We start from the raw sequence: 21,341 nt of genomic DNA, 5'->3' as shown, positions 1-21,341 counted from the left end.
AGACCTTTTCTCTCTCATATTTTTGTTCAATTATGTTTGTGGGGGAACCTGATCCCCTTCAAAGGAGGGGTGGAGGAGCTGGGGTGGAAGCCTCCCAGGCTTGCTGACCTCCCAGGCCTGCTCCTGGGCCCACGGCCCTGATAGCGGCTGGCTCAGGACAGCTCCGGTCTGGGTGCGGCTGGGGATGGCGGGAGCCTGGCCACAAAAGAGGGCAGTGAGGCCTCCTTGTACGTCCCACAGTGAGCAGCTGAAGGGACTGGGCCCTCATCCCTAGAGGAGCACATGCCAGTCCCGGGAGCAGGCTGGGTGGAGTTGGGCTCCCCCAGCAGAGAGGAAGCCTCCTGGGTGCAGATTTCAGGACCAGAGAAGGAAGGTCCTCTTCACAGCCACATCCATGCCCTGAGAGGGCGTGGAGCAGCCAGGCAGGTGATGAGTTCCCTGTCACTACACTGACAAGTCCTTCCCTGTAGCTGAGGCTTGTCCACCAAGGAGATGAGGTGGGAGCTGGAGGTAGAGGGAAGGGAAGGTATTTTGAAAAGGGAGGTCCCACAGCTGAAGACCTCTGGACACACGGTTTCAGGGTCCCCTAATCCCGAGGTTCTGTTGCTTTTGCCCTGGCTTCACACTGGGAACCCAGATGTGAGTGCTCTGGCTCACATCTTGGTTCCCAGTGTGCTCCTTCCATCCTCTTTTGAGAAAGCACACTGACTGGTTTTGAACACTGGCTCTCCTGGATCCAGGAGCTGGAGCAGGGGTATTGGAGGGATGGAAAACATGGCATCTGGAGGCCGCTCCTGTAGGAATGGCTGCTCAAGGATGTCTCTCTAACAGCTGGCACACCAGCCACTCCTCCCCTTCTTCCTTCCTTCCCACTTCCTTCCTCCATTCCCTTTTTCCCTTCAGTGAGTGGCTACAAATGGCAGGTCCTGGACTAGGTACTGGGATACGAGAATGAGTAAAACTGACATAGCCCCCACTCTCATGACGTCTGCAGAGAAGTCGGTAGATGACTGTTTGGCACATGGCTAAAATTGCTAGACTATTTTCATTCATCCACCACTTACTTGCTGTGTGACCTCAGGAAGGTCACTTAACCACTCTGTGCCTCCTTTGCCTCACCTGTAAAATAGGGATAAAATTGGGAACCACCTCACAGAGTTGGCAGGATTTGAATGAAATACTTGTGACAGACTTCACATACTCCCTGTCATGGAACAAATTATTAACCTCATAAGCATATAAAGACAAACAATTATGAGTACTCTGAAGAAAGAATCCAGGGTGTAGGAGAGCTTCAAACAGGGGCCCCTGAGCGGATCTGGGGGATCAGGGAAGGAGTGTGCAGGAGGTGGTGCTTGAGCAACTGTCCGAAATATTAGAGGTTAAGGAGGCAAAGGGGAGAGATGATGGGAAGGGCATACCGGGAAGAAGGACCAGCATGTGCAAAGGTCCTGAAGCAGGAAACAAATTGCACATTCAAAAAAACTATATGGACAGCACATAAAGATTGTAAAAACACAAAGCAAGGAGGTCAGGGAGCAGGAGGAGTCCAGGGAGGCAGACAGGTCCCTGCCAAGTACTTCTGAGAGTTTATGTTGAAGAAGTTCATGGTTATTCCCAGGGCAGAGGGGAGCCATGGGGGATTTAAGCCTGGGAGTGCCATGGTCTCACCCACACACAGCATCCCCTTTCCCCGTTAGGCCAGAACCAGTGGGCCCTACCTCAGGTCAGGGCTGCTCAGGATTCAAGATACAGCCCAGACCCCGGGCCCCAGGGCCTGAGATCAATGTGTGCATACCCTCCAGCAGCAAGGGGAAGTAAAAGTAAAAGAGAGAGCGTGGAAGGGGGTGAGATTGAAGACACAAGAACAGCCAGACCAGATCACAAAGGGCCTGGCAAGTCAGTCTAAGACCAGATCGTGGAGAATGATTGATGGGGCTCCTTGGTGTCAGGAAGGAGGGAACCAAGTCCCATTAATCTCAGTCTCCCCAGGACCCTGCACAGCACCTGGCCAAGAACAAACACCCACGCTTGTTACATGTGTGAATATAAGTCCGTGGTTGAGTCTCTTGATGGCTGGGATAACACAAAGCACAGTCCACACTCCTGACTCACTCTCTCTCTCTCTCTCTCTCTCTCTCTATCTATCTATCTCTGTCACCATCTCTATCTCTCTTTTGCCCACACATGTGTGCACACACATTCTTACACAACCGTCAGTCACTTGGAGCCCCAGACGCCCCAGGTAGAAAGAAACTCTGGCCTGCAGCTGTGCTTCCCAGTTGCAGGAGTTCACACAAGAGGAAGACAAATATAGGCTGGAGCAGAAGGGAAGGCCTTCTTAGAGGAGGTGAGCTTCCAGGTAAGGCAGGACGGTGCTTGGGCTGTGGACAAGTGGTGGCCAGCAGGGACCCCTGCTTCTGACCTGGTGGGTCCCTGGTGGCAGATCCATGCTGGAATGCCTGCATGAGCCTAAAGCTCCTTGAGAAGATTCTGGGCAGGGAGCTAAAAGGCTGGAGCAGTCCTCCCTCTGCCCAAGGTGAATCCTGGAAGCAGACTGGCCCTTTTAACCTGCTCCTTCGAGGGCCCCTCTCTGCTCCCATCGCTTCACACACAGCCCGCCCTCCCGGGTCAGACCTGCACAACAAGGAGGCCTTGGATAGCCCTGAGTATTTCCCATCTGCAGTGTAAGCAGATCTGTGCTCATCAGAATGTGTCTGACTTCCCTGTGTTCTTTTCCCAAGACCCAAGGCTCAGATTTCAGTTTCACATTCTTTTGCCTTGGGTCTAAAAACATTTTCCCTTTCTGTGGTAGGGGGAAGGAGGGGATAAGAGGGCATAGGAGACCGGAGCTGCCCAAATGAAGCAGACCGATCCATCGTTCCTGCCTTCGTCTGCATCCCCTGGCTTGCTGTGTGACCTTGGGCACTTTGCTGCCCTCTCTGGGACTCAGCGTTCTCTCTGCACAATGAGAAGCCCCATGCAGGATCTAAGGACCGTCCCTCGCCTGACAGTCTCTTGCAGTGCCAGAGTCTCCAGCGTCCCCATCCTGTTGCCAGGAAGTGTCTCCTGTGACTTCAGACAGGCAAAAAGCAGGAGAAGTTGGCACTGCATTTTAGTTTTGTCTGCGAGGCCAAGTTCTGCACAGCTGTCTCCTTTGATGCACCCTGGGAGGAGTGTCTGTTCCCTGGACTGTCAGCACTAGAGTCCCAGGCCGGTCCCACGCAGTCTTCTTTTCTTCCTGCCATTCTGGGTCTCATCTGCCTTTGTCCAACCGCTCCCTCGAGTGGGGCTCAAGGATTCCTAAAAGGGAAGGGAGGAAGGAAGGCGCAGACTCAAAAGTCGGGGAAGGAGGGGGGCAGTGATGGGCAACAGGAAAGCCTCAGAGCCCTGAGTTGGAGAGTTCTAAAACATTCAAGCCAGGAAAGATTTGGAATTCTAACCTGCCCCTCCCTTCCTCCATGCCTCCCCAAAGCCCCTGGGGCCCAACTGGGGCCTTCTCACCTCTCCTTGTCCAGAGCCAAGAATGTCTCCTGCTACAGTCAGCGTTCCTCAAAGCCTTTCTCAATGCAGCAGCCAGGGGCAGCTTCTAAAGAGAAAGCCTGATGATCACTCCCTGCTTAATAAATTCAGTGGCATCCCTTTGTCCATAAAGTCTGAGCCCCAGATCCACCTCGACTTCCTGTTCTGGGTCTATCCCATGTCCACCTCCACCAGCCACAGGCTGCACTCCAGCCCCTGCTGTCACTGACACAGCCCTGAACATGCCAGCTTCACCCCAGCCCCCATTCCTCTGCATGGGTTATTGACACGGCCTGGAATTCCTTTTCTTTCCCTTCTGTGTGGCAAATGTATGCCCCCACAGGGGATTGCTGCAGAGCCACCTCCTTTGTGAATCCTGTTTGTGGCCCTCCACATTTGCTGGACTCTCATAGCACCTTGTCCATCCCTTAGCCCAAGCTTTAATGAATGTTACTTGATCTTGTAGCAAGTCTTCCCGGAACTTCCTCCCTTGCTCCACCCATCCATCGTTAAGGATGGATAGGGTATTGATTTGGTCCCATGGCCTCAGCACCCAGCACAAAGCCTAGCACTAGTCCATACTGAAGACTGAAGAGGGAACGGAAATCTCATCCACATATGCGGAATTCCAGCCTCTCTTCAGAACATCTCCTGCAGCTGGGACCCACCCCAGTGCTTAGGGAACAGAGATTTCTTAAAGTGTGGGTGTGGGTGTGGGTATGTGTCCTGAGGAAGGGCAGTATTGCTCCACGAGGTTTTTAGAATGCTAGTCTCAAGCAGGCAGGACAAATATACACCCCACTTGGCAGATGGGTAAGCTGAGACGCAGCAAAGGGAAGAGAAGGGCCTGCCCCAAAGAGCCAGAATAAGAACTTCACACAGCCTGCATGTAGCAGGTCCTAGATTTGAAACTGGGTCAGATCTCTGCCCTTTCAGCTGCTGTTTGTCTCTGAAAGCTTGGTAACCGGTGGCTTAGCGGACGAATGGAGAGGCGTGTTACGATTTCTCTCATCAGTATTGAGCACTCCCACACTCAACTCCTCCTTCCACCCCTGGCCACCTGGAGGTGCCCCCTCCAATCCAGTCCTCCTTGGCTACTGCCCAGGACCAAGGCAGAGCAGAGGTCCCCATACTGCTGGAGGGCCTATGAGACCCCCTCCCTCCTCTGCAAATTGGTAATTGCTGTGCGGTCAGACCAGAGGAATTAGAGGGGCCCTCTAGGAATTTCATACTGATTTTGCAAATGAAAATGGAGACTTGCCTTTTGAAGTTTAGGCAGCTGTGTCAGCAGGGCAGGTCTGAGACAGCAGGAAAAGTAAAAATGACATCCTTCGAACCAATGGAAGCAGCTGCTTCATAACAATAACAGTGATAATGGTAACCAAGGCTACCGCTGACTGATCGCCTTCCGTGTAGACCATTATCCCTCCATGGGCCTCAGTCCGCTCGTCTCTGATTTCTCATCCATTCCAACCACCACAGGTGACTTGTCCACTGTCTGAAGATCAGGTAGAGATGGTCGTGTGTGCTGCTTGGGTTGAGTGCCTGGTCCATGGCATGACATTGAAGACCCTCCGCTACTGGATGTCTTCCAGCCCTGACTACTGGCTCATCTTTAAACACACCATGCTCCTCCATATCCTTCTGCAGTTAACACTTTCTTCTTCTTTCTTTCTTTGTTTTTTCTTTTGAGACAGAATCTCACTCTGTTGCCCAGGCTGCACTATAGTAGTAAGATCATAGCTCACTGCAGCCTTGAACTCCTGGCCTCAAGCAATCCTCTCACCTTAGCCTTCTGAGTAGCTGGGACTACAGGCACATGACACCATATCTGGCTCTTCGTTGTTGTTGTTTTTAGAGATGGGATCTCCCTGTGTTTCCCAGGCCTGTGTCAAACTCCTGGCCTTACGGGATCCTCCTGCCTCAGCCCCCCAAAGTGCTGGGATTACAGATGTGAGCTACCATGCACAGCCTGCGGTGAACGCTTTCCTTCTCAACGCTACTCATCTTCACAACCCAGCTGAAGCCTGTGATTCCCTCACCGACTCCCAGGCTGGGTCAGAAACCCCCTCTGAGGCCCCCAACCTCTGTGTTTTATCATTCACTTACCACATGATAATTACCTGTTCCTTCTGTCATCTCCTCCATCACCTTAAAGTTGCTCAGAGCTTTATAATTGAGGATAAGTTGGTGTAGGTGATTCTCCGGGACTTTCCAATATATTTTATTATTTTCCTCTGTAGACAGAGTGTGTTCAGTTTACGAAATCAGAGGTAGTTACTGAAGAATAGAAATAGAAGATTCACAGCAGAAGCAGAGAGAACTTGATACATTAAGCCTGGGCAGAGTTGAGGCCCTGGGTATGGAGCCCCATCACTGGGGAACAAGGGATGTCACTTACTGCTCTGAGCCTTGGGTTTTCAATAATGCTGTCCTCACAGAGCTCTGAAGAAAAATAAATGAGCCTCCACATGTAAAGTATTTGGAAACATAGACTGTTGAAATCATGGGATGGTAGGTGTAATGTTCTGAAATATTGGACTCCTGGAATAAGTCTTCCAGAGCTAGAAGGTACTCCCACACCCTCATGTTTCAGAGGAACCCTGTGGCCCAGAGAGTGGGTCCCACAGCTGGTCTGGGTCAAAGCCCACAGCACCAGAATCTGCATCTCTGAGCTCCCTTGGACTTAGCTGTACTGAAAACTAAAATCCAAGGGATCCCTTTGCCCTCCAACAGGGTGGACCCCACATAAACTCCTTTCCCGGAGACCCCAAGCCTCTGGACCAGCCCCAACCAGTCCCAGCCATCAGCCTCCCTACCTACCCAGCAGAATGCTAATCTCATCATGTGGGTGGCTCCGGATTTATGAGCATTTCCTGGCATGACTTGAAGGACAGAGGAGGAACACTAGGATCTTTAAGGGTGGTCTTTGGGTGGAGAAACTAAGCATTCAGAGAAAAGAAGGAAAGAAAGCTAGGGTGAGTCAGGCTTCCCGATGCCCACCCAGGAAAGCACTGAGAGTTCAGCCAGCCCACTGCAGGGCAGATGGAGGTGTGGGCAGCACCACCAGGTCCACGGGGCAGGCGACAGCTGTACTAGAGGCCACGTCCGTGCTTCTTGAGTTGTGGCTGGGCACTGGGTGGGTGATGGGGGGATGGTGAGGGGAAGGGAAGAGGGCAGAGCTGCCTTCATCTTCAGTTGGACCTCCCTGCTTCACCCCTGCCTCCCTAGATTCCATTATCAACACAGTTCCCTCCGCATTCTTTTGCCCAGACTCCCTGTGACTTCCCATCTCTGCAGGAAGCCACAGGCCTTCAAAGACCACAGGACTCTACGGGCCCTGCCCACCACCCACCTCACTACGATCTGTCTCCCTTGTGCTGGAAATTCTCCACTTTCCTCTCCAGATCCACTTTCCGCTCTCCCTGCCCTGCCCTGTGCATGAGCTGACACAGCACCACCTGGGCTCCTGTGTCGTCCTCCCTGGCAGGAGATGGACAGGCAGAAGGGAAAGGGAGTTGAATATTTCTTACCTCCACCCACCCTTCTCCTTCCCTGGCGTTGCCATGGTCCAGGCCATGCTCAGCCATAGTTGTGCTCCCTTTCAAGCCTGTGGCTCTACCGGGTCCAGGTCCCTGTTCCCTCTCTTCCCCTAAAGGTTTAGGGACAGGTAAGCTTCCCCATGCAGCTACTCCCTGCTGCCTCACTATGGCCTGCCCACACCTTCGTGAATATCCTGACAGTCACAGCTCTTCAGTCACTCTTTCAGCTGAATTTCCTTCTTTGGAACTCATCTCACTGGCACTGTGCCACCTGGTTGCTGTTGGGTCCCTGTCTAACACAGGTCCATTGCCCCACTACCCCTTGCTCATGCATTTCCAGCCACACTGGCTGCAAACCTATTGGGCCTGCTCTGCCTCAGGGCCTTTGCCCTTACAGTTCCCCCTTCTCTCAGATACCCACATGGCTCCCTCCCTCATCTCCTTCAGACCTTTTCTCAAATGTCGCCTCTCATTGCAGCCTTACCTGGACATCTTATCTAAAATGGGTGGGGGTGTAGGAGGTGATGGCATGAACTTGTCCTAGTTTATTGGGAGGCTAAGGCAGGAGGATCATTTGAGTCCAGGAGGCTAAGGCTGCCGCAAGCAGAGATTGCACCCCTGCACTCCAGCCTGGACGACAGAGCAGGGTCCCAGCTCTAAACAAATTTAAAATAATAATAATAAAATGTCATCTCCCAACACCACACACACACACACACACACACACCCTATATTCCTCTTTGCCTTATTTTCTCCATAGCAACTATCACTCTCCAACATACTGGATGGTTTACTTCTTGTTTCTTTATGGTCAGCTTTCTCCTGCTGGAATGAAAGCTCCTTTAGGGTGGGGATCTTTATTTGCAGTGTTCACTCCTGTACCTCCAGGGCCTGGAACAGCATCTGCAACATAAGTGCTCAATAAATATTTGTTCAATGAATGTGTAAATTAGTTCTTTTCAAAGGTGAGTAAACCAAGACCCAGGGAAGGAAAATAACTCACCTAGAGGTTCGTAATGAAGGGTCCAGTGGTGACTAGAGCCCTGGTCCCTGCTCCCAGCCCAGAGCCAGTCCCCAGCTCCAGGAAACCTTGTGTTTATTTGGATGCCTGCTGCTCAGTAGCCCAGTGTCCGGAGACAGGATTCAGTGCTGGAGGCCTAGGAGACTCAGAATACTGAACAGGAAGCCGGGAGGTAGTCAGCATGGCTTTGGTGCTGCCGATGGAGCAAGGAGAATAAATAAATAAATCTCAGCCAGAGCCTGGCAGGCTCTAACCTTTGAAGAAATGTCCCCCAGGCCGGAGAAGCCTTCCTGTGAAGCAAGCTGCCCTCCACCCCTACGCAGTGCTGATAGATGATTTGGGCCCAGGGTCCTGCAGGCCCAGCTCCTCCCAGCTCTGCATCATGGGAGGTACTGGGTTCTGGCAGGGAGCTGCTCGGGGTGGGGGTCCTGTGACGGGCGATTCACGTGGCTTTCCATTCACTTATTCATCCTACAAGTATTCCTCAAGCATCTACTGTGTGTGCATTGGGCACTGCACTCTGGGAAAACAGTCAAGACAAAGACAGAGGATTTGCCTGCCCTCAGAGCATTCATCCTCAAGCCGAAAGGACGAGTGTTAGTAATAAAATGGGGAGTGCTTGGCCTGGGAAGTGTCAGGTGCTTTGGGGGCACTTAGCAGAGGACCTGTGCAGTCCATGGCTCAGAGAAGTTCTCCTGAAGGAAGGACCCTCTACAGCCGGGTGCGAAAGGGAGTGTGAACTGGTGGATGGAGAGAGGTTTCCAGTCAGAGGACATGCAGAGGAGGGGATCCTGGGCAGGGAGCAAGGTTTCATCAGCCTGGGCAGTGAAAACAGACTGGGGAGGCCATGAGCCAGGTGGGGTTACCTTGGCAAGGGCGACCTCTTTCTTATTCTCATACGGCAGCTCTGACAGTGCACCACAGCTAAAGTTCTAACACCCCTCCTCCTTCCCAGCGACAGCTCAGAACCTGGGCCTCAAAGACTGGCCCCTACTCGTCTGTTCATGTCTGTACTTCCTACCAGCTGGTTGGGTGAAGGTGGCTTGGTGGGCCAGGCCCAGGGACAGCAGAAAGAACCCAGACCTGCCAGCTGGACCTGAGTTTGAGTCCTAGCTCATTAGTTCTTCAATGTGGGACCTTATGCAAGTGACTTTACCCTCCTCAAGGCCTCAGTTTCCTTGTTTGTCATATGGAAATAACAGTCCTTATCTGAAACAATTATGGTGTGAGATGGTTTCCTAGCATTTTTACAATGCTCCATGTAATTGGGGGCATGCTCATTAACCCTAACCTTGTCTCCCATCACCGTCTTCCTTGTTGGCTCAGCTTCAGCCACGCTGGCCTCTGCTTCTCCTCACATATGTACAGGGCCTTTGCACCTGCTGGTTCCCCTTCCTTCATCACTCCCCATCCAATTTACTGCTTTATTTTTTTCTATAACATATTCCTTAATAGTTCTCCAGGAAAGCAGAACCAATAGAATATATGTATGTGTGTATGTATCTCTGTAAATAGATATAGGTGTATACCTTTTATACACACACACATACACACACACATATAGTGTTGGTGGTATTGGTGGGTAAGTCTAAAATTTGCACAGCAGGCCAGCAGGCTGGAAATCTAGGGAAGAGTTGATGCTGCAGTTCAAGTCCAAAAGCAGTCTGCTGGTAGAATTCCTTGTTCTCTGACAAGGTCAAATTTTTTCTGGTAAGGCCTTCAACTGAGCAGGTGAGGCCTGCCTACATTATGGAGGGTAATCTGCATCTCAAAGTCTACTGATTTAAATATAAGTCTCATCTAAAAAGTACCTTCACAGAAGCTTCTAAAAAAAGTTTGACCAAATATCTGGATAGCGTGGCCTAACCAAGTTGACACATAAAATTAACCATCACAAGTTCATCCCTTGTCAGTTGGGCTCCCGTACACATCTTCAACCATACTGAATCTCCAAATAAGGACAATAACATGGCCATAGTTCCATACAACCAAAAATGCTCTGTTTCTTTCCCCAGAAGAGGATACAAAGTCTTTGGGTGACATTTACTCTTCTTGATACCCTATATCTTAAATACTATGATGTAAAACTAACGATACCTAAATACTGTGATAAAAGTCAATATATCTTATGTTACATGACAAAGGGATGAGAGGGAAGAAAGCAAAGATACTTGAGATAGCAACACACAGACACACATACACAAATATTAATAACAAAATAGGGAGGAACTCTCATGACAATTCCAGTTCTCATCTCTGTCACTGATCACGTGATCATAGCTGGTATTGATGACTACCTTCTTCTACTACCCATTCTGTATTCCCTTTGCCTTCAACATCAACCTCAACTGGTCATGGCTCTTAACCTGGCGGCATGACCCAAGCCTTCATTATTGAATGGTCTGGGCCATTAGTAGTCCTGTCTGGATTGGGTTGTTGTAGTTATCCATCTCAGGACATGGTAATACTAAGAGATGCCCTAAAAGGTCTCCTGCATTCCAGAAACACTCTTCCTCACCTCCACTGGGGTGGCAATCTAATTTCCCCTTTGGTAGTCAGGATCAATAATTCCAGGCAGCAGAGTAACCTCCTTCTTTGCTTGTTGACTCAGAGGCATGAGGGATTCATGTGGCTGGGTGGCAGTCTTCACTCCCAGTTTAATGGAGCCGTTGTTGTGTGTCCAACATGCTGCATATTAGTATTTTTACTAACAATTTATGTATTCTCTCTTTACCCCTCTAGCAGGTGAGCTTTGTAAGGGCAGGGATTTTTTTAGTCTGTTTTGTCCCTGTCTAACTCCCCAGCACCTAGAACAATGCCTGGTGCTCAGGAAGAATGGCTGAGTAGATTGGGGCCTTTGCTGTGATTCCCTTGGGCTTTGAGGTAGATGAGCAGACTTGCAAACTGAGAGCCAGACTTGTCCCAAGGGGCCCTGGCTCCAAACCCCCTACTTGACAAAGGGGTTCCTACTGCCTTCTCAGTGCAATTGCTGGGCCATCGAGTGAACATAGGCCTTCGTGTCTAGCATTCCAGCCCATCTAGGACTGTTTACGGGACTACTCTGGAACGATAAACCTGTTCCCACCCTCCTGGCGCCTGCCTCACTCCTTCCTAGCTCCCTGTTTGAAGACGTGTTTAAATTCTGGGCCTACATTCAGCAGATGCCACAAGCCATTTCAGGTCCGGCCAGTGTTGGTGAGGGGAGTCCACGGGGGATGCTCTGGAACTCCTGGTGGCTGGGCCTCCACACAACCATCCAGGGGGAGAGAGGCAGCTCTAGCCTTCACCCAATGTTTGTTATTCCATGTCAAAGCCTTATCATAAACATTATCCTAGAGTGGGCCACCGCGGCTACATGCAAAGAAGGTTTGTTATTCTAAGGTGGCCAGGAGCAGAAGACATCCCGAGTCTGAGCAACACCAGGCTTGGGAATTCAGGGTGAGTGAAAGGGAGGCAGGAGGCAGGGCCAGGCGCTTCATTATGAAGCCTATGTACTTACCACCCTTGCTGTGCCGGCCAGTTGGCACATCTGCCTCTAAAATGAGCTCTGCACCGACAGAAGCCAAGTCCAATTAATCTACTAATCTCAAATCCCTGCAGAGAAGAGCTGAAAGTAAATGTTTGTGAATGAATGGATGTAGCGTCCCTCTGTCTGTTGGAAGCACCAAGGATGCTCGTGAAGGAGCACATACCGCGCTGAAGTCCTGGTTGTGAGAACCTGGTCTGGTGCCAGACGTAATTTCAAACCCCAGCCCTGTCCTTTACCAGCTGTGTGGCCTTGTGCCCATCACTCCCTTCTGCTTCTTTGGTTTCCCATCTGTGACTAGGGACAACATCCCTCCTGGCTGTCTTCCAGGGAGAGCAGAAGGAGGGCCTACAGGGTAGTGATTAACTAGGAGGATACATTCCAGGCCTGGCCCAAATGCCTGGTCCATCCCTCTCTAGCTTTGTCACCTTTGGCAAGGTGCTTGATGTCTCTTTGCTGCAGTTTTTTTTTTTTTTAATTAAATGGAGCTAATAATAGACTTACCTCAGAGTTGCTGTAAAGATTAAATAAATGAACGTGAGTTCAGAAAGTTCCTGACACATAGTAAGTGCTCAATAAACATAGTAATCCTAGTAATGAATGGATGAAGACTTCTGTATAAATTGCAGAAGGATGGTACGAGGCAGGAGGTATAAGGGAAAGTGCACATGATTCTGGATCAGCATCCCTCTTCTTGCAGTGCTTCCTGAATGTCTGCTAATGGAGACATCGGGATCCAGCAGGAAACAGAGAGGCAGTGAACAGGGACAATTCAGTGGGGTAAGTGCCTAGAGCAAAAGAAGGACAGGGGTCTTTGGAAGACACCAAACCCCACCCAGGTAGGGAGAATCAGGATGATAGGCTTGGATTTCATTCCTGGCCCCACCACACTCCTACTGGGACACATGGGAAGACCTCATAAGCAGTCTGGCCTCTGTTTTATATCTTTGTAATAGACTATTAATAACAGACTTATTAGTAACAGACTAACAGTACATATTCCCTGGCTATTTCACAAGGCTCTAGAAAAAAAAAAAAAAAGGGTGTGGCAGTGTGTGTGGATCAATGTGGGCTGTGCCTGTGGACATCTGGAAATCCAGCCATGTGGTCCAGGGCCCTGCAGAGTTCTGGACCAGGAGTTAAGAGTTGGGGTTGAGTCCACTCTGTCCCCTCTCATTGTGTGGCCTTAGGCAAGCCCCATTCTGCCTGCTCTGGACCTCAGCCTCCTCTCCTCTTTAATATGATGAGGCCACAGGATGAGATCAGTGGTTCTCAAACTAGGCTCCAGGGTACCCGTGGGTTCCACAGAAAGGCCTTGGGAGTCCCTACTGCATGGGAACATTGAGTTAGTGAGACTTCAGGCGCCCGCCTGCCTCCCTTACATCAACCAGGGAAGTTTCTATTTTTATCTTCTCCATATTTTGAGTTCTAAGTAAGGTTCCTTTGGAAAACAACAGCAAGAACATGGCTTTAAAAGGCCTGAAAAGCCTCTGGACCAAATGACCTCCAGGGCTCTTCCAGCTCCAATCTGGGAAGCTTTGGGTCTATTTTCCTCTCCGTTTTATTTAACAAACACTTATCCAGTACTTACTACATGCCAGGACTGTTTTTAGCACCCCACAGATAATAACATACTAAATTCACTGGAACACCTTCTAGCTCTGTGATGGCTGCATGATTACAGAAGCAACTGTGAGTCAAGCAAGGTCCTGGGGAGACATTTCTCCTCCAGTCAGGTCTTCTGGGTGCCTGGGCCAATGACCTCACCACAGGTCAGGTGGTGCCTTGGCCAAGCCGACACCTAGAAGCAAGGGGGCAGGTGTGTGCACTGGCCAAGTGCAGTCACGGGAAGCCTGTATCCCAGGCCCCCAGAGGAGGAGAGCGGATCAACTCGACATGGACACTTTCATCTGAGGCATGTGCCGTGTGAGGGGAAGTGCTTGTTGCCTTAGCAATGCCCACAGCAACAGGGCCACTGCCTCCTGTGATCCATCCCCAGCCACCATGCTGCCATCGACACCCTGCACCAGATGGCTACATATCAGATTTCAGTGGTGGCGGCCAGAGCCTAGAGGCCTGGAGAAGGCCCAGAGGTAGAGTTTTGGGAAGGGGGTGGTGGGGGCTGACCTCATCTCCAGCTAGCTCATTACGGGGAGTAGCCTGGGCTGCATCCAGTGCAATCTAGCACTCCTGCCCAGCCATGAACAAAAATGAGAGGGGAGGGAGGTGATCTCACAAGCACATGCTTGGCGCTGTTGCCTCTGTTATACTTTGGCCTGGCTGTGCACACCTATTTTATGAGCTTTTCTGGTCAGAATATATGTTCTTGAACCAAGTGACTGCTGCCACTTGCTGGGATCTTCTGTCACAAAGTGGTGGCATGCCTCAAAATGCAGAGTGCAGAAGCTGTAGGGGCTAGATTTAAGGACTCAGTGAGCAGCCTTGAACTATGAAGTGACCATAGCAGGTGTCAAAGAAATTAAGAACAATGAAGTGACACTCTGTCTTCACCAGGCACAGTGCTGAGTGCTGCAGATTCAGAAATGAACAGGACACAATTCCCGTCTTGAAGAAGCTCATAGCCTAATATGGGAGGCTGGTAGCTAAGCAGCAAATACAATATAATGTTCACTCCATGGTGGAAGGAAGCATGGTGTATCAGTTATCTATCACCACAACTATGCTGTGTAACAATAACAATAAGAGTTTTCCACTCATGCATCTGGGGCCAATTGTGAATAGTCTGTGCTGATCTTGGCTGGGCTGGTTCGCATGTCTGGGGATTGGCAGGCTGTTGGCTGATCTTGGTGGAGGACGGCCTTGGCTGGACGGCCCCACCCCACATGTCGCTCATCATCCAGCAGGCTAGCCTGGATTGTTCTCAGGGCAGTGGCAGAGGTGCAGGCAGCAGCAGCAGCAGCAGCAGCACCACATAACTGCTTTTCAGGCCTGCATTTGCAATGGTTACTAGCATCCCATTGGCTGAAGGATGTCCAGGGTCAGAATGGAAAGGAGCTACAAAGTTCCATGGAAAGGGCACGAATACAGGGAGGGGCTAAGGTTTAGGGCCATTAATCTATCAGTTTACCACCCATGGAGACTGTGGGAGCCCCAGGGAGGGGCCTAACCCAGCCCCCAGGTGGTCAGAGAAGTTTCCTGGAGGAGACAGCTGAGCAGAGTCGGGACAGCTAAGTCTGAGTTTGCAAGTGGAGACTGGAGGGAGCCGGATTTCCCCATGGAACAGCATATACAGAGGCACAAAGGCAGAGGTTTTTTGTTGTTGTTGTTGTTGCTGTTGTTGTTGTTTTCGTTGTTGTTTTCTTGAAGGAATGCTGAGCATTTTAGTATTTGGAGGCATGAAGGCCACTTAAGAAATGAGGCTATTGACCACAGCAGGTCCAGGTTACTGCCTTGGAGGCTCTACTGAAGAGCTAGCCCGTTAGCCTGCGGGCAGGAGGGACCTGTGAACGTTTTGAGCAAAAGAGAGAGAGAGAGATCATCAGATTTGTGCGTTTAAAAGATGACCATGACAGACAACTGTGGTATAGAAGAGAAGGGAGGGGGTGTGCCAGGAGATGGGTGGGACTGTTGCAGGGGACTCAACGAGAGATGCTTGGGCCTGAATTGAGGTGAGTGGCGAGGCTGGGAACTTGACGTCCAAGGCATTGTGCAGACAGAATGATCAGGGCCTAAAGACAGGGCTAGGCTGGGCTAACAGCAGGGACCAGTTCCCTCCTGACTTTCTGCACAGGGACCAAGTTTTTCTCTTTATCTGTATTAAATAGCACAAATAATGACCAGTCTCCTCCCTTCTGTTGGCCAAAGGAGTCTGGGATACTTTGTCACCTAAAACTAGCTCCAGGCCTAGCTGTGTGAATTGAGCAAGTCCCTCCCTTCCTTTCCCTTCCCTTCCCTTCCCTTCCCTGGGACTCAGTGTCTCCATCTAAAATGAGCAGGTCGAGTTCCATTAGAGCCATGATCCTCAGACTGCTTAGGAAGTGTGCAGGGATCCTGTTAAAAATACAGAGCCTCTGATCCCAGAAGGCGAGGTCTGGGCATCTGACATTTTGTCTAGCACTCCAAGTGTTCCTGACACCCACCGGTTTGGCTGGGCACAAGCATGGTGGCCCGGAGGACAGAGGAGATTGAGGACCTGCATGCTGAATACAAGGATAGATCAGATGCTCAGGCACCCAACTCCTCAGGCCTTTCCCTAGGTGAGGAAGGCTTCCAGGGCAGGCAGCCTTTAGGTTGGGCCTTGATATCCAACCGGGCATTTTGTTTTTGTCCTTTTGCTTTGTTTGCAGGATGCTCTTGACTACAAAATTAGTTCATGCTCATTCTAGAGCACTTTTAAGCACAGGAACACAAAGGAGTCAAAAGAAAAACTCACCCGTCATTCCAAAACCCAGACACAAGTTGGGTTCTCATTTTGCCGCGTCTTTAATAAGATATTGAGACCAGAGCAGGAGTGGGGACCCGTGTGGGCAAAGGGCTGGAGGTGAGAGCAGGCTGAACGTGCTCAGAGACGTGAGGCAGGAACAGAAACTGGAAACACGCAGCCTGAGCCAGCTGGTGCCGGCCCCACACACCTTCTCTGTTTCAGGCCTGTTGCTCTGAAGTCCAGAGGGAGGAGGCCAGTCCTAGAGCTCAGCCAGGGTCACTGAGCACAGCCCTCATTCCTCTCTCTTTCCTCGGCCCAGGTGCTGTTTGCCCTGAACCAAACCCTGCTGCAGCAGGAGAGTGTGCGGGCCGGGAGCCTGCAGGCCTCCTACACCACGGAGGACCTCATCAAGCACTACAACTGCGGAGACCTCAGCGCAGTCATCTTCAACCACGACACATCCCAGGTGAGGCTTCTCTCCAAAGACCTGGATACCTGGCATTTATTAGATCCCTACTACATGCCAGGCATAGGTAATCTTCTCTCCAGCCATGGCAGAAAGGAGCTATCGTTATCCCCCTTTTATAAATAGGGAAATTGAGGCTCAGAGATGAGATTTGTCCAAGGCCACACGGCTTATGAGTTTTGGGAGTTTTAAGTTACCAAGAGCAGCAACTTGAGCCAGATCTATGTGACTCTGGGGCCTAGGACCCTGGAAATGTAGCTTGTAAGACTAAGGAGGCCTCTGAGAAGTTCAGTTCTACATCTGGGAAAATTAAGTTCCAGGGAAGGAAAAGCCCACAGTTACTCAGAGCCTGGACTTGAGTCCAGCCCAGAGCATTCTGCTTTGATTTGAGTCTTAGAGGAAAGATTGTCGCCAGCTGGTCGGGCAGCAAGTAGAGCCCAAGGGGCTGAGCATGGCTCACCCCTGCTCAGACCACACCATGCCTGCCCATTCATTGCTCTCAGGGTGAATTCCAAGATGCTTCCTCCAGCATTCAAGGACCTTACAACGTGCCCTCTGCTGCCTTGTCACAGCCCAGGTCCCCCATCCTAAAGACCTTGCTCTGCTGACTGTGGAACTTGCAACTCTTCCTAGAAGCTTGTCTTTTCAAGCTTCTAGGCCTTTGTTCAGGCTCCTTTCTCCTCCTGGGTTCCTCCCACTTGGTCATAGTCATACGTCACCTCCTGAGAAACCTTCCTGAGCCCCTAGATAGGGTCAGGCATTCTCCCAGGCACCTCTAGGCCCTTGTGCCTCCTCTGTCATGGTGCTTGAATACCTGCTCATTCAAGAAGCTGTTGAATTAGGCAGAACACGCCACTTCCCTGCTCAGGACATTGCACGGACTTCCCATTTTTATCAAGGTGAAAGCCAGAGTCTCTGCGATGGCCGACATGGCCCCCATGCTCTCTCCCTACCCTGTCACTTTCTGCTCTCCCCCCTGCACACCACTTAGGCTGCATGGGCTTTCTTGCTGGTCTGTGAACCCATCTCACCAGCTTCTGCCTTTGCACTGGCTGCTCCCTCTGCCGAATGCCTCTCCTGGGTATGACCATGGCTCCCTCCCTCTCTGCCTGCAGCACTTAACTAAAATCTCATCATCTCAACGAGGCTGGCCCCAACCACCCCACTCAGAATTGCAACCTGGCCTGCACGCCCACACTCTCACCCTCTTTATTATGCTCCACTTTTTTTCCCCATGGCCTTTGCCATCCTCTAACACACTATCTACTTGATTCATTGATTAGTGACTATTTATTGGTTGCTCTCCTTACTAGAACATAAGCTCCATGAGGGCAGGGAGTTTGGTCTGTTTTATTCATGGATTTATCTCAACTGTCTGGAGTAGCCCCTGGCCCAGAGCCGGACTCAGTAAACCTTTGCCAAATGAATGAATGAATGGATGAATGAATGAATGAATGAAATAGTTTATAAATGCTAGACATAGTGCTATGAAAAAGGGCTTACAGTCACATAGGGAAGATGGGGAGATTCAAGAATGAATTGCACCAAAGTGTAATCCTTGCTGTGAGTATGGAGTAGAGGAAGCATTTGGAGCCTGTGGAAGGAACGGCTGATTTAGATGGGCTTATGGGTAGGGCCTGGGACTGGGGAGAGAAGGAAAGATATTTGCAAGATGAGAGGGCATGTAAGAACCTGAGCTGGCCACAGACAAGGGGGCGAATAATGTTCCAGCAGAGGAAACCATGCACCAGTGAGCCAGAGGCGAGAGGAGAATAGGAGAGGGGTGCTGAGAGTGTAGCCTGCAGACAGAGCCAGGCCGGGCCGTGGTGTTCCATCAGTACTTGCCCCCACAAGACCAGGAACTCCTGAGGGTGATGGTATGCTGCCTATCTCGGTCCCCATTGCCCAGCTTAGGCCTGGCACAGAGCACATGTCAGTGAGTGACTGTCATCCGAGCCAATGTAGGCATGCGGCGTCCCTTGCTGCAGCATAGAGAATGAAAGAGGAAGGAACTGGAGACTTTGCCACAGGACACTCAGGGTCCGAGAGCTCTGACTCAGTGGCAGAGAAGTGAGGGTGGAGAGAAGAGCCCTGACACCACGAGGCTCTTAGGAATCTCACGACGAGTGACCGCCTTCATGGCCAGGCCCACCCTACTTCATCTGCTGAGGGAGACCCCCGTGAGTCCTGAGCAGCCAGGGAGCTCTATGGCAAAGGAGGCCCTGGTCATGACGGGATGGTCTGGCCATGATGTGGCCAGGAGGGCGGGAGTGTGCAGGACAGGGTGCTGGCCAGACTGTGGCTGACCCTAAGCTGAGAAACGGAGGCATGAGGTGACCTCGGGAGAAGGCAAGCTCAGATTTTCTTTGAGCTTGGGTCCAGACCACTGATTTGTCTTTGGCAAGTGGAACTGCCTCAGAGGTCTCCCGACAGTTCCCGTACTTGAAGTGGGACAGAGCGTGGATGGATTGGGCCACCTGGATTCGAAGAGCAGCCCAGGCTGACCCCAGGGATGCACAGATAGAATCTAGTAGCTTGAGGAGAGACTAGGCAACCCCACCCCACGGTGCAGAAAAGCCTGGTGTCAGGGCAGCAAGGCTGAATCCGGTCCCCAAGGGGATCTGGTGGAGGTGAGGCTGTGTCTGTAGCTGGGGGCCTCGAAATCTGCAGGGCACTGAGGATATGGAGGCTGTGGAGCCACAATCCCTTTGCCTGAAGGCTTCAGGGAGAAGGTGATATGAGAACCAGGCTTGGCAGTAGAGTCCGCTAGATGGGGGTAAAGAGGGGATGCTGAAGGGTGGAGAGTGCAAGCCAGAGAGCAATGTGGTCAGAAAGATGCCTCTGGCTATAACATGGAAGATGAGGAAGCAACATCTGGAGGCCAGGGCAGGACAGGTACAGGCCTGGGTGGATAACACTGGGACAGGGGACAGGGGCACCTCACCCTTGGCCTGCATCCTGGCTGCACTGTCCCCACCTGCAGCAATGGCTGCATCCCTGGCCTCTGCAGCCCCCAGGCCACTGGCACTGTTAATGCCTAGCAACAGCAGGATGATCCAAAGGCCTTCCCCTTGGAAGCCTGGCCTGAGCCTCAAGACTGCCTTAGGTATAGAGTTGCTGCATGCATTTATTGTCCAAACCCAGATAATTTTGAGAGTCGGATACAATTCAAGATCAAAATAATCATCGACCTGGACTGTTCTGGTCAAACCAAGACATGTGGTTACCCTATTAGGTGCCTCCTCTGGGCTCACACATTCCTCGTTGTCCTCTCAAAGCACGAATTCATCGATGTTCTTGTGTGCATATGTGACTCCCCCATCAAACTGTGAGCCTCATCGAGAGCAGCAGATCCAGTCTGAGGAAGCTCTCAGGATCCCTAGCCCAACACAGGGCCCGGCTCATGGAAGTTCCCACTGGGTGTCTGTTGGATGGATGGGCTACAGGGAAGGGGTGCAGAGTTTCAGTAGGTGGTGTCCGCAGACCTGAGCATTTGACCATTAGACCTGACGTGGTTCATGGGTCAGGGAAGACTACACTGAATTCATTTCTCACCGCCCCACCCCAGCCCTGTCCAACCAATCGCCTCATCACCCCATCCCTGGAGACCTCACATGTCCTCTTTAAAATGTTATTGTGCATCACGCACTTAAACTTGTCATAGAAGATTTAAGGCCCTCAACAAGTATAATGACATCATTAATTTGCTTCCATTCCAGCCCTGGCCCAAACCCAGGCCTCATCCTTGGCATGGAGCCAAGGCCCATCAGCATGAAACATGCAGAGAATGCCGGCCAGTGGCTGGCCAGCCCTGGGAGCCTGGGGAGCTAGCCCAATTCCTTCATGGCTTTAAACTTTCACTTTTGGGTTCTTGTCCTTGTTAATTTTTTTGACTCCCCAATTAATAAATGGGGAATCATCTTTGTGCACATGCACATTTGTGGTCAGGAAGCATAGGAGGAGGGGCTGGACATGTGTTCAGGTTCCAGGGACCCTTGGAAGGAGAGGGGAAGTGGACTGCCGCCTTCGTGGTACTCTCCGATGGTTCAGAGCCATTTATTTGTCATCTTCATCTTTACCCTCTGCCCAAGGCCACCCTTCACTGGGAAAGGTGATGAAGCCAGCTCCATCCCCAGGCCAGTTGTATAATAGCTGACATTGATTCAGGACTTCCTTTATACCAGGCACAGTGCTCAGTAAGCACTTTCCAAAACTCAATCATTTAATCCCTACAATAATGTGTGTTACCCCCTGTTACCAATATGGAAACTTAGTCTCAGAGAGGCCAAGTCACTTTTTGGTTCTAGAGAGACCACTCAGCTAGTAAGCTGCAAAAGAGGGATTCTAACCCAAGTTGTCCTCACTGTCTGACTTCAGGCCCTACGTTCATAACCCCATACTTCTAAGGCCCCTCAGCTCACTCATTCATTCACTGATTGGACAAGTACTTACTTGGTGGTACAACATAGTTTTCACATTATTTTCCATACCTAAAGAACGGGGAGAACCTGTGAGAGTCATATTTCCAGAAATAACTCCTCCCCATGGGCTCTCTGCACTTCTCCCCATTCAGAAGCCTTCAGTGTTCCCCATAGCTGCATCAAGTTCAAGCATGCCCTGTTGTGTCAGGGTTTCCAGTCATCACTTTCAAAGGGGGTATGTTGGGGAGTAAGAATTCCATTGCCAACTCTGATTGGGCACTAGCAAGACTGCTGTCTACAGCTATCCAGGTTGCTCACTGCACAAGGTTAGGGGACGTCAGCCATGTTATTGTCTTGTTCATCCCAGAGCAGTGAGTCAGGCCTTTCTGGCAGAGAAGCCCCAAGGTGCATGTACCTTTACCTCTCCTCTCACTCTGGGGAAGACACTAGGCCTTAGCC

General features: G+C 51.0%; 1 protein-coding gene across 1 annotated transcript in view; it reads left to right on the top strand.

Annotated features, from left to right (window-relative positions):
• Positions 1-21,341, top strand: part of TRABD2B (TraB domain containing 2B) — a 230,764-nt gene that overhangs the window by 174,052 nt on the left and 35,371 nt on the right. Inside the window, exon 3 of the mRNA XM_050749640.1 lies at positions 16,315-16,461. Within this exon, the coding sequence (XP_050605597.1) occupies positions 16,315-16,461 (147 nt within the window). The remainder of the gene's footprint in view (positions 1-16,314; positions 16,462-21,341) is intronic.

Source organism: Macaca thibetana, chromosome 1, assembly GCF_024542745.1.
Source record: "Macaca thibetana thibetana isolate TM-01 chromosome 1, ASM2454274v1, whole genome shotgun sequence".
Taxonomy (NCBI): Eukaryota; Metazoa; Chordata; class Mammalia; order Primates; family Cercopithecidae; genus Macaca; species Macaca thibetana.
This window is presented reverse-complemented; position numbering and strand designations above follow the sequence as displayed.